The following is a 13,266-nucleotide window of genomic DNA, read 5'->3' as shown; positions in this document are numbered from 1 at the left end:
AAAAACAAATAAAATACAGGACTTAGAAATGCTTCCTTCACTCCTAAGGATCAAATTTCAACTCTGGTGTCTATATAAGGAAAATGCTCAAATGAAACAAAAAGAGTAGCCACACTTAACTAAATTTTGATCAAAATCCCCCAAACCTATAAATTTACCTTGAGATGCATGTATGTATGTACACACTCATACAGATCATGTACAAGAACGTAGTCTAATAAAGGTCGATTTCACTCACTTTTGGTAACTGAGAGGTGATGGTTCTTAAGTAACTAGAATCATCAAGGAACCTAAACTGCAAAGAACGCCTAGGTCAGAGGTGGAAGGATTTTCTAAGAGAGACACCCTTTTAAAAAAAAATCAAGAAGTTACTTAACTGTTGGGTAGAATTAAAGTCTAGGGAGTACAATTTTATCTCTCCTTTGAAATAAGGTATGATCCTGTGATAAACTGGTCAAGTTCTTTTCAAAAACAGTCACGCACACACCATCTCTATGTGCTCATTTTTTCTGATTCTATGCTTTTGCGCTAAAGATACTGTCATTTTAAATACAAAGGAAAACGTTTATCTTCCTGTCTGGATTATTCAGCTACCATAAGATAAACACATGATTTACATCTTATTATGACAGAGCAATAGTAAGTAGTTGCGATGGTTCCATCTTTTTCAAAACCCTTGGATTCTAATCAGACTTTCACTGGAATTACTTGCCACCTCTAATGAATTTCTAAAAGTTTTGGCCATCTGTGTGAAGCTATATAAAAAAAAATAGTTTATTCCCTTCTGGATGTATTTGGTTAGCTGAAGTTATAGAAGATAAATGATCTCATATAAAAAAATCGAAGTTAAGTGTATTAGTAAGTAGGTCTTAGCTTGGTTAACAGATTGAGAACTTGCTTTATCAATAACACTTAAAATTTATTGAATGTTTACTAAATGGCCGGCACATGAATTCTCATTTAATTTTCACAACAATTACTTTCCCCTTGTAAATTAAGAAGCTAGCCTTAGACTTAAAGATAAGACAAGACACAATAAACTTCCCAGAAGAAAACATAGGCAAAATATTATCCGACATAAATCTCAGCAATGTTCCCCTAGGGCAGTCTACCCAGCCAATAGAAATAAAAACAAAAATTAACAAATGGGACCTAATTAAACTTACAAGCTTTCCACAGCATAATCATAAGCAAAACAAAACGACATCCTATGGAATAGAAGAAAATACTTGCAAATGATACAAGTGACAAAGGTTTAACTTCCAGAATACATAAACAGTTCATACAACTTAATAACAACAAAAAACCAATCCAAAAATGGGCAGAAGACCTAAAACAAGCAATTCTCCAATGAAGACATACAAATGGCCAACAGATGCATGATAAAATCTCACCATTGCCAATTATCAGAGAAATGCAAATCAAAACTGCAATGAGGTATCACCTCACACCAGTCAGAAGGGCCATCATTCAAAAGTCCACAAATGATAAATGCTGGAGAGGCTGTGGAGAAAAGGAAACCCTCCTACACTATGGAAAACGGTATGGAGATTCCTCAAAAAACTAAAAATAGACTTATTTATGTTCCAGCAATCCCATTCCTGGGCATATATCCGGAGGGAACTCTTAATTCAAAAAGACACACGCACCCCAATGTTCATAGCAGCACTATTACAATAGCCAAGACATGGAAGCAACCTCAGTGTCCACCGACAGATGACTAAATAAAGAAGTTGTGGTATATTTATACAATGGAATACTACTCAACCATAAAAAATTAAAATGCCATTTGCAGTAACATGGATGGACCTAGAGATCGTCATTCTAAGTGAAGTAAGCCAGAAAGAAAAATACCCTATGATACCACTCATATGTGGAATCTAAAAAAAGAGGACACTAATGAACTCATGTACAAAACAGAAACAATCTTATGGTTACTGGGGAAAGAGGGTGGGAAGGGATAGATTTGGGAGTTTGAGATTTACAAATGTTAGCCACTATATAAAAAAATAGATTTAAAATTTTTCTTCTGAATAGCACAGGGAACTTTAGTCAATATCTTGTAATAATCTTTAATGAAAAAGAATATGAAAACGAAATATGTATGTATATGCATGATTGGGACACTGTGCTGTTAAAAAAAAAAAAAAAAAGGAAGCTAGCCTTAGAAGAATGAATATTCCCCTAGTGAAGAACTAGTGTATGTTGGAGGCAGTAATAAAAGCTAAATTTTACCTAATTCCATAAATCTTGTTTTTAAACATCATACAATTATGACTCGCATTGCTAAATTCTTTTACAAAAACATAAATGGATTTACAAATTATACTGAACCCCAAGAACACATAACAGCACAGCCTCAGACGCAGTATTAGATGCCTGCTGTCCTTGCTGTAGAAAGTTATACGGTGCTTTCACTGGATGCAGTTAAGGAATACACCCATTACCCAGTACCAATGTTGGATGCCTCCCAGTTTTTAAAAGGATGCTGCATAATCTCTTATAAAACTGCAATTCTACTATGAGTTATAAATCTAATTTAACCACATAATAAAATAATCATGGAAAAGTACAATTAAATATGTTAATTCTTGGGAAATTTTGCACTGCTGAAATTTCAGTCTTTTGAAATTTGCAAGTAATGATCAAATCCACCTTAAATCTTTTCTGAAAAGAAGTGGGATATAAAGCCATTTCTTTTTTTTTTTAAGCTCCCATATTCATTGGTCTTTTTATTATGATGTATTTCAAACACACAGGCAAGAACAGAAACTAGTATAAAGCACATTCGTGTCTTACCATCTGGCTTTATCAAATCTTAACATTATACCATATTTGTTTCAGGTCTTTTTTTAAAGAAATTAAATATTACATACTTCACTCAAGGCCATCATTTCTAAAATATGCCTATTATCAGAACAACACAGAAAAAGATTCTCTCTAGTCTAATATAACTCCCCTGCAGAGTAATCTAAAGCAAAGAGCTGGGGGATAGGGTAAATTTTTTTTTAATCTTGAAAAAAATTCAATTTTAAACATCAGCCATTTACCTTCACTGCTGTTTTTAAAATGAAATTGATCATTTTCCTAAGTTGTATTTTAAATACGCCACTGGAAAGTGTGGCTGCTGATCACAGACTGCTCTCTGAGCAAAATACCAGGGATTAGAATATTTGCATGTGTTCTCAAAAGGGATGAAAAGGAACAGAAAAGAGAAGTCATGATCGATGCTCACAGCGCAGGCGCTTAAGCAGTACCTACCGAGCAGCGTCAGGACGCAGGCCAGTATTGCGATCAAGGCTCCGGTACTGAGGCCAGCAGGGAGGACGTAGGCTTCTGCGTTGCAGGTCTGGGCTACCCCGTCGGCGTCACAGTCGCAGACACGGATGGTAAGGGTGTTGGTGCTGCTGAGGGAGGGCGATCCGCTGTCCACGATGAAGATTGGCAGGTAATACACAGACTGCTCCTGTCTCCGGAAGCCATTTCTCCTGGTGAGAATTGAGGCTGTGTTGTCTAGGATAAAGGAAGCAGATGTGCAACACAAGATTGCTGATGGAATCTGTCCTGCCAAACTGTATCTAGTTTAAGTCACTCCATTTAGCTTCTTTTTGGCAGAAAGCCATATTTCCAAATATTGGTTCATTTGAATACACCTTATTACACTTACAAAGTGCTACCAGTTACAACCAAAGAAACAGTTATAAAGTAAAACTAAGTAGGAAAGTGTTTATACATCATTTATTGTATTACCTGCAACTCTGTAAAAATTACATATAGTATACCTTCTTACTGATCTTGAAATTCAAACCATATCCTTATAGAGAGGATGATAAAAAAAAAACAGGTTATATATTTCTGCAGTCCTCAGATAGCATAGGTAAAACTTCCAACCCATCCTTTCTTTAACAAGTTCCCAGCTCAATATAGAAACAAGTAAAATACTAAACTCTAGTTTAAATTAAAATGAGTATGCAGAGATATTCAAGAGGAATTATTATATAATTTTTTAAGATCCATGTTGGTACACAGCCTTACCAAAACACCCTGTATGTAAACATTTTCTCAGTGATAAAATAGGTCATTTGGATTTAGTTTATATTTAATATTCCATCCCATTTAAACAATTATAGCAATTATGAAACTTATAGCAGTGATCAATAATAAGTCTGTTTCACATAACTGTGATTTCTATATCAGAAATAGATTTTTAATCTAATAATTTGTCTAGTTAATTAATTATGGAATTTATGTGATTCTTTTAAATTTACAGCAATTCATGAAAATATAATGGAAAAGAAGGACCACCAGGACCACAGTTTCATCCAGTGTTTGTTTTCTTAAGTATGTATCTCCTTTCCAAGCTGTCAAAAAGATATTTATCCAGTGTTATCATGAAAGAATTAACAAGACTAACGAAAGAGCCAAGCTGAAATCCATGCTCTCTCAAACACCGCAGCAAGCACACTGCACTTACAGATGTGGCAGGAAGGAGAGAGTTTGATTTTCAGATTCCAGCTGGTAGGTTTTTATGTAAACAAATCTTTTATTTTAAAATGAATTCGAGAGGTGTTCATTAAAAAAGTACCCCAGGAGTTGTGGAAGGATACTGTCATGAGCGTGTTTCTATGGGATTAACAAACACATCGCCCCTACGTTTCCACCTCCCAACCATTCAGATACTATCCCTATTTATGATGGGATACGCAAAGGTTTTTTTAAAGTTTTGATTTGTAATCTAACACGCCTAACATCAAATAACACACACACATGACACATTGAGGAGCATGTGCTAAAATGCCCAATATCTGCTTTATGTGATTTTTAAATTTATAGCAGTATTTCTGTGTTCTGGAAAGAGATTAGGAAATTCATCACGTTCTGTATGTGCTTGGAAGCCAGCAAATGGATTGGTGTTCATTCCTCCTCTACCTTAGGCTTTCCTACAAGGTTTCTACAGGCGAGGGAGCCCCGGGCTTGACTTGGGGAAATGTTTCTATTGTGTGGCTGTGTGAATGCCCTGAAAATCCAGCCGTTTGAGTGCAACCATGCTGTCCAACCATCATGGTGGCGCTGGATAATGATACACGTGGGAAATCTTCATACTCTTCTTCGGTATGAATTCCCGTCTGCCTTTGTGCTGGATGAATACAAGGGCTGAGAATTACCCTTTCCAGCTATGATTAAGTCAGAGAGTTTGGGATTACTCACAAAGAGCGTGCACTTCCTTTTTTGTTACTAAGGGGAAAAGACAATGTTCTCTTTAAGCAGAGAGCGGGATCAGAACAATTTATTATTTTCAGATTGAATTTCTGAGGCCAAAGTTGAATTTTCTGCACTAAAATAGGTGGTGGCTTCGGGCAGAAGCACTTATGTCCACCTTCTGAGAACAAGTCTTTTTAGATGAGCCAGATTGGACTTACAAAGCCAAAATGTACAACTAAGTTTCTGAAACCTGATTCACACGTTCAAAATGGAAGAATTACATTTTCTGTATCGTTGGGGAACACTCTTCTCTCTGTATACAGAGAGAAAGAAAAAGAATATTCAAAATTAAGATAATAAACAGCAGGTGCTCAAGCTTCCCTTAAAAGTTTTTACAATTCTCTATATACAGTCTCTGTAAGTATCTATATATGTATATATAAAATTAAGCAAAACCAGAATCTACCTACAGGTGCTTGTAAAAATGTTTCCATAATGACATTCAGGAGTGTTTACCTTTGAAGCAGAGACATGGGGTAGTGGGGATGACAGGGGATTCTATTCTTTTTATATTTTTTGGCATCAAGAGCATATCTGCGATTATTTTGCATGGATTGTATTTTTATATTAAAAATAAAAGAATAACTGATGCTGGCATTGAAAATAGTAAGTTGATTTAGGTTGAAATGTGTTAAGTCCAATGATTTTCCTGAAGGTACACGTAGGGAGTATCATCCTTATGAAGGCATTTGGCTGGCCCTCAACTGATCCGAGACCCTGGATGGTACACAAATAAGCAAATGTCCAGAGGAAAGACAGAGAGAGATGGATCTGACTTCCCCTCTCTTTGGACTTAGGCCTAAAATGATTTAAGGAGCCATTTCTTTTTCATGACAGCAAATCCATTGATAAAAATTACTTGAGGGGCTCACTGCCCAGTAATTGATGTCCTTGCTGGTATGGGGAAAAAATCCACAATCAGCAGTCCTGAGTGAGAAAAAGTACTTGCTGAGAAAGCTTCTACCTGCTGCCTCCTCTGGTGACGCAAGTTAACCTTACCTTTGTTGTCTTTCAGTGAAAAGTTGTGGTTATTCGTTGCGTCGGTTGTTAAGCTGAAATAAAACTGGTGCCCGTTGGATGGCTCATCTTTGTCAACAGCACTGATTTTCTGGATAACCTGGGGAGAGAGGGAGTCCAGCGTGGCAGCATGTTGATGTGCTCTGCTACACAGCAAATGTCCACCTCGTAACAAATCCATCTTCCTGAATGAGCAGGGAGGGAAGGGTCAGGTGCCCTAGCGTGAACCCAATCTCAAAAGGGCTCTGAAAATCACATCATGGCCTTTTCAAAATTCATATTTGAATTTACTTTTGTGAACCGCAGGAATAAGCAGCTGACTGTTCCATGCCAGCGAACAGCACAAGACAGTGCCAACACAGATGAGAAGAAAGCTCATCGAGGTCACACTCCACTTAATTGTTAGGACTTAAAGGGACGTAGGGCCACCGCGTCATGGAGGAAGCAGCCCCGTCGAGCTCAGCACACTTCCTCCCTGAAACAGCCTCAGCCCTGAACCGCTTACCGCGGCTTTTACAGCATTCATTACCTTTTCTTCCCGAGGCATTGTCATCATCCCACTGAAACTGGAATTTAAAAGTTAATATTAGTTTATGCTGCACATCAAAGTGTTCATTTTGCTGAAACACGCCGATTACAGTTTACCTGAAAGCTGGCAGGATTGCAAAGGCCACGGCGGCTGGGGAGGTTTAAAGAAGTCAGCCCCGAGGAGCTGGGGGTCCCGGCGCCCACTCACCTGGCCAGGCTGGGCGTTCTCACAGACCGTGGTCTCGTAGTCCATGGCGAACTCGGGGGCGTTGTCATTGATGTCGAGTATCGTGATGGCCACGTAGCCTCGTCCTACCTGAGATGGATTCTCTAACAGAGAGGAAAACGTTTCATCATATACAGGCACACTTCGTTCCTAGCGTGCGTCCCTTGGATGTGCTTCACAAATACTGCGCATTTTACCAACTGAAGCTTTGTGGCAACCCTCCATCCAGCAAGTCAATCATCCCATTTCTCCAAGAGCACCTGCTCACTTCCTGTCTGTGTGTCCCATCCGGATAACTCTCCTAATATTTCAAACTTTATTATATGTGATCTTTGATGTTCCTACTCTAACTTGCTAAAAGCTCAGATAGTGGTTAGCGTTTTTAGTAATAAGTATTTTAATTAAGGTGTGAACTTTTTTTTTTTAGGATGCTACTGCACATATAACAGACCATAATGGAGTGTAAACGTAACTGTTACGTGCACTGGGAAACCAAAACCTCTGTGTGACAAGGCTCGCTGTGATGCTCACTTTACCGTGGGGGCTGGACCAGAACCTGCAGCCTCTCCGAGGGCTGCTGGTACTCAGGGGGAAGCTGTTACACCAATGCTGCTTTACTTAGGAAACCCATGTTGAAAACTATCAGAATCAAACAAAAATGCTTACCTCTCGAAAGCACAAATCTAATAAGGGAATGACCAAGCCTCAAATAAAATCCAGAGTCATAATATTGTAGACTTTAAAGGGAGAAACAGAAATTCTGATCCAAAAGTCGTACACACACGAGTGACAAGTAAGCCATGAATTTCAATATTCTTTGATGCTACAGCTCATTTTTGTATGAATATATGTATATATTATGTACATACTCCCTGTTTATTTACTGTATGATAAATGTATGTAACATGCTTACAATATAATTATGCATTGTTCTTTCAACACTTTTCTTATCAGAGACTAAAATTAGTTCAATATCAGAACTTACAAAACTGAGTGTCTTGGTTAGAGACCAGTTTACTATTTTGTGTAGGCTATTTGACCAATTCCCTGTCAGCATAAATGCAGATACGATCACAAAACAAGAAGCCCTCTGAGGGTAACTCAGGCCCATTATTTTGCGGTAACTTCTTGCCATTAGCTTTGTGAGTAGCAAATAAAGTTAGTGAATATAAATGTATTTCCCAGCTTGAAATTAGGGATTTTCAAAATGTTGCTTAATTCAAATAAGCACCTAATGAAATTCAAGTTGAAATTATAAACTCAAGAGGATGCTTCTCCACTCTCAGTGTCTTCCAACCTAATTTAATGTTAAATCTTACAACTTACGGCTCTCCATTGCGAGGACTGTGATGTTATGAACAGCATTTGTCTCTCGATCCAAAGATTTGGCGGTTGTAATAACTCCGCTGTTGGCATCAATGTTGAAGTATCTCTCCAAGTCTGTGTTTCTGTCAATTGAATACCTAATTGAATATTAAAAAAATTAAAAAGTCAACTCGTATGTTTATCATTTGCTAAATCTATTTCATTAATTGCACAGCCAACTGCCAAATTCTGCTGACTCCATGCTCCGTCATACTTACATAAAATACCCCTAGTGTAAAATTTCACCAGCGTTCTAGTTGATTCACAAACCACTTGCCAGTAATCTCTTTGCTCTTCTGTCCAACAGTACAAAATGAACATAATAAAGTTACCTTCACGGTGGACTTGAATATGCCGTTACAAACTTCGATTTTATTTTATTATTACGTTGGCTCCTAAAAACCATTTACAATAGATCGAGTAGCCCTGGTCATGATGAAATGAAATATATGTAGACCTTCTAAACATACACGACATCTGACCCATTTCAAATATACTTAGTAATGTCTTTTGTCTTAACACCAGACTGATACTTATCTTTTTAAATCTCTCACTCAGGGGTCTTGACCCGGATTCCACAGATATGTTTCAAAGTAGAACCCCTCAAATTACACAAATATTTTGGTGTGTAGAAGTCTTTTTGCAAAATATCTACTATCCAAATATTAGTGAAAATTACTTCTCCCCTTGAATTCTTATTCCATTTTGCTGTTTTTGGTTAAATACACAGAATTCACCCTTCCCTCATTAATGACAACCTGCAAATGCCCCTTACAGTCTTTCTAGTTGGGTGAAATAAGGACTGTCATTTAAAAACAAACAATTAAACAAATGAACAAAAGAACAAACAGATAAACATGCACTCAATTTAAGAAAGAATTGTGTTTCCAAAGTAGTTCAATTATTATGAAATGGCATCAACTCCTCAGAGTCTGCTATATTACAAATGCAAGGAACATGAAAAGAGAAAATAGAAGAAAACGTTAGAAAAAACTGACCATAAACCAATAAATAATGTCTTTGCACAGTAATGTGTGTCTGGATGTGGAGAATATTAGAAGTTATTTTTTGACGGCTTCTGTTTTCTTGATGGCACAGGAGACAAGGTTATCAGCTAAGACAGGAGAAGGTGGTTTGAGAAGAGAATTCATTTTTCAGACAAGACAAAAATATATGTACTGGGGAGAGTAGAGTGGAATAGCTAAGCATTGTGGACTTCCCTTGAGATTCACGTCCATCAATGTAATGTGAAACCAGTCATCCCATCCGTGTGTCTTGCTCTGTTCTCATCTATGGGCTCAAAGATACATAAAAAGCAGAAGGTTGGGTTAAACCAGTCCTGGACAGCGAAAGGAGACGGAGGTAAGGCGGATAGCGATGATAATGAAAGTCCACGGGCTCTACGCTGGTAAGGGAGCACTGAGGAAGTAAGAGAAGGCAGACTGACACTGAGAAGATTCTGGCAGCATCAGTAGGGGGTAGGACTTTATCAGGATGCAGAATTGCTGGCGTGGGAGGTAGCAGACAGGATGAGATGCTTGAAGTAGATTTTCAACAGCAGTGAATCACAAGCCAAGACTCATAAGAATCTGACAAAATCATAGCAAAGAGATCAGTGAAGTCAAGAAGACCAAGCAAATGAGAGGCTAACGAGTTTGATGGGTCATGGGTGTCGCGGAATCAGCCACTAAGCATCATGCCATCATGCTGGTGGGAAGAAACACTCTGGGCACTAAAACCCTCAACAAATCACGGGTGAACACTGGGTGTCTGGTGCTTGATAGCAGCATGAAAGATTTTTGAGTAAAGTCTGATGATGCATTCTGCAAAAGAATTGAGAGTTTTGAACGGAAAGGAAAATTAAATAGCTTGAAAATGGCAATGGCAGCATAAAACGTACTCACCCCCACCTCCAGGATCTGCGCTCCACGACATGTGAGAGGAGAAAGAAATCTTGCTGCGTCTCCCCATCCCCTCTACTTACTATCCTTGCATTATTGCAAAGTGTCTTCATTCAGATCCAGATCAAACCATGCTACTTACGCTGTACGTTCCATCTGCTGACATTCTCAACAATGTTTTTCCCTTGGATTTAGATCCCTTTCCATCTATACAGCTTTAGGTGAATCAAAAAGGTGTGTTTTCTATTTTAAAAAACAAATTTCCTCCATTTGGGTCAAGTTCATCCTTCGCGTCCATGTTGTCAAAGCCACTACTCACTTGTTTCTGTTTTTTTTTAATGTAGCTTTATTGTTTTTTTTTTTTAATTAATAGACTTTTCAAGAATAGTTTTAGATTTACAGAAAAATTTATATATATATGTAATATATACTATAAATTATTATATATATAATTGGTGATTTGAGAATTACTGACATTGTCTCCTGTTCACTTATTCATGCATTCAGCAGTTATTCTTGAGCACCTGCATGAAACTCTATTTCAGGAAGTATAGTGCATGAACAAAATATTTTTAAAGACAGCAATTCATAATAAGTATTTGGGAGGAAACCAACAAATTGCTATCCTCACATCTGATGAAGGGAACTGGGGCAGGTGTGGGGAAAGAATGAAGTCCTGGCCTGAGAAGAGATGGAAACCTTGGTCAGGACCAGAAGCAGACAAGCTGTCGAGGACAATCACAGTGGTCACTGTATTTCTTAATCACAAGGACGTGCGATCACCCAGCATAAAGGGGTTCCTGTTTTCTGCCAGTGCCTCAGGACCATGCAAAAAGCTAGAGTGTATGTGTGGGACATGAGCTAATATATAAAGTCACCTGAGAACAAGCAACATAAGGAAAATCTGGGCACTCTGTAGAGTGAGAGGGGCAAAGAGTCTTTAAACTGGAATCTGGGAGGGCTGAGTGAGCCCAGAGAGGAAGCAGGCCCTGCAAAGTTCAGAGCAGCAGACTCTGTATCTCTGCATCTAAGGGACTAAGGACAGAGAAACGCAGTTGCCAGAGTTAGTCAGAGGCTGAACAGGAAGGACAGGCTTGGTGGTTCTCTCATCATGACCCGAAGTTCTCTTTAATGCAGCATCTGCTGCAGTCACTGGTGTGTCCTCTCACAAGCGTCCCTCTAGTTTCTGTAAATTACAGCCTAAAGAACCCGTCCTCTTTCACTGCATGTCGGAGTGACCGACGAGAGAGATCACTTCCATATTTCCGCAGCACCAGCAGTTAAAGCTTCTGCCGTATCCATTTATTACACGGACACCTCCAAGTCTCAGTATCCAGCCTCAGTCCTTTCCCTGACATTTCGTAAACTACTCCAGACGCTGGCAACATCTTCAGCTAAAGCTCAGTATATCTAAAAGCAGATTCACTAAACTTTCCTCAAAACTATCCCTCCCTACGACATATAGTGAGAATTTAAAACACAGTTTACATTTTTTCCCTAATCCTCAAAACAGCTCTGTGAGGTCGTGTGTGACAGAGACGTTTATTTGCATGCCTAATATCCATATGCCCTTAATTCTTATTACTAGAAGCCGGCTTTCATTAGAGGCAGCCATGTGTCCCGCTGAAAAACTACACTTGCTAGCCTCCCTGCAGATGCAGCATCCTTATGTCTAAGTTTCACCAAATGAGATAGAAAAGAAAGTTGTTTGGTTGAGCATCACTGAAAAACTCCCCAAAGGATAGGAGAGCATTGCTAATTCAGCTGGCATTTGATTTTTGCCCCTTCCTCTCCATCTCACCCAGGACATGAAAGCAATGGAAAGCAATTCAAAAACCATCTTGTAACTACGAGGTGATGAGTACCTGATGTAAGAAGCCAAGCTCTTGATGACATTATCCTGCCAAATTGTCCGTCTTCGAGTGCTGGCTCCAGGCTTCTCATTGGTTAACTCACTCATGTTAAAGCTTTGTTTCTACCAGCCAAGCACAACTTCCAACTCGGGTAACAGGTACCATTTTTGCTATATTTCAGCACTGGGGCTTTAAAGTCTCACAGCTGGTTGCTGATGGAGCCAAGATTGGGAACTGTGCCTGTCTGAGCCATCCTTCTGGTATAAGACGCATTACCTAGAGATGAGCGCTGAGTCTCTGCTACCGACAACTCTAGAATTGAGCCTCTTTTCATGTTTTTCCCACTGCTCCATCTAAAACTCTTAAGGCAGTCACATGGATGTAGTAACTGATTAATGATCATATCACGTGAGTCTCCATTTCTCTGCTTTTCCTCACACTGGCCCTCCTGGACTCCCATTTTTCCTCCTTCCAATTATTTAGTCTTACTATTCCAGGAGATAACCTTCTAGCATTAAAGCACCAAACCTTCCCAGTCCCATCAGAAATCATGCCTTTCTAAGAAAGCCTGTAGCATGTATGACCCGTGGGCTTTATTTACTACATGTTCCTTGGGCTGCACACCATGAACCACAGACTGGGCACTGAGAGGCAATATTTATAGCCATGACCCCACAACAAACCTAATGTACTAATTTGGGCTTTTCATTCACCATCTGTCCTCTTCTGTTTCTTCATCTGCAAAATGAGGAAAAACTTTACAAGATGGTTTCTCATTTCCAGGTTGAACCCTGGATTTTTAAAAATAAGTTTTCACATAAGATCTCTCCTACAGCTACACAATGAGTGGGTTGGGACCACATCTTATACATGTGTGTGTCCTCAGTGTTCCGCACATCTGCAACAAAATGAGTCCCCTAATAAATGCCTCTAGTTATCAGTGCTGCTGCTGGATAAGCTATGGAGGTCGATTAAAACGGTCTTCATGTTCACAAGTAGCATACCTATCACCCCGCTACTGACACGCATGTCAGATCCATAAACAGGATACGCAGGTGGGTGAGGCTAGATTAACACAAACGTATCAGTGCTACTCCCCAGCTGGCAAAGATAA

The 13,266-nt window shown here is 39.0% G+C and overlaps 1 protein-coding gene across 7 annotated transcripts in view; it reads right to left on the bottom strand.

Annotated features, from left to right (window-relative positions):
• CDH7 (cadherin 7) overlaps positions 1 to 13,266 on the bottom strand; it is a 120,260-nt gene that overhangs the window by 19,129 nt on the left and 87,865 nt on the right. For all 7 annotated transcript variants that reach the window (XR_012503266.1, XR_012503267.1, XM_074355142.1 and 4 more), the window contains 4 exons: positions 8,360 to 8,496; positions 7,016 to 7,137; positions 6,262 to 6,379; positions 3,262 to 3,513 (listed from right to left, as the gene is read on the bottom strand). Coding sequence is in view for 5 of the 7 variants with exons in the window: in XM_074355142.1 (XP_074211243.1) it covers positions 3,262 to 3,513; positions 6,262 to 6,379; positions 7,016 to 7,137; positions 8,360 to 8,496 (629 nt within the window). In the remaining 2 variants the exon portion in view is untranslated. The remainder of the gene's footprint in view (positions 1 to 3,261; positions 3,514 to 6,261; positions 6,380 to 7,015; positions 7,138 to 8,359; positions 8,497 to 13,266) is intronic.

Source organism: Camelus bactrianus, chromosome 30, assembly GCF_048773025.1.
Source record: "Camelus bactrianus isolate YW-2024 breed Bactrian camel chromosome 30, ASM4877302v1, whole genome shotgun sequence".
Classification (NCBI taxonomy): Eukaryota; Metazoa; Chordata; class Mammalia; order Artiodactyla; family Camelidae; genus Camelus; species Camelus bactrianus.
The sequence above is the reverse complement of the archived record's forward strand: the minus strand, read 5'-3'. Positions and strand labels throughout refer to the sequence as shown.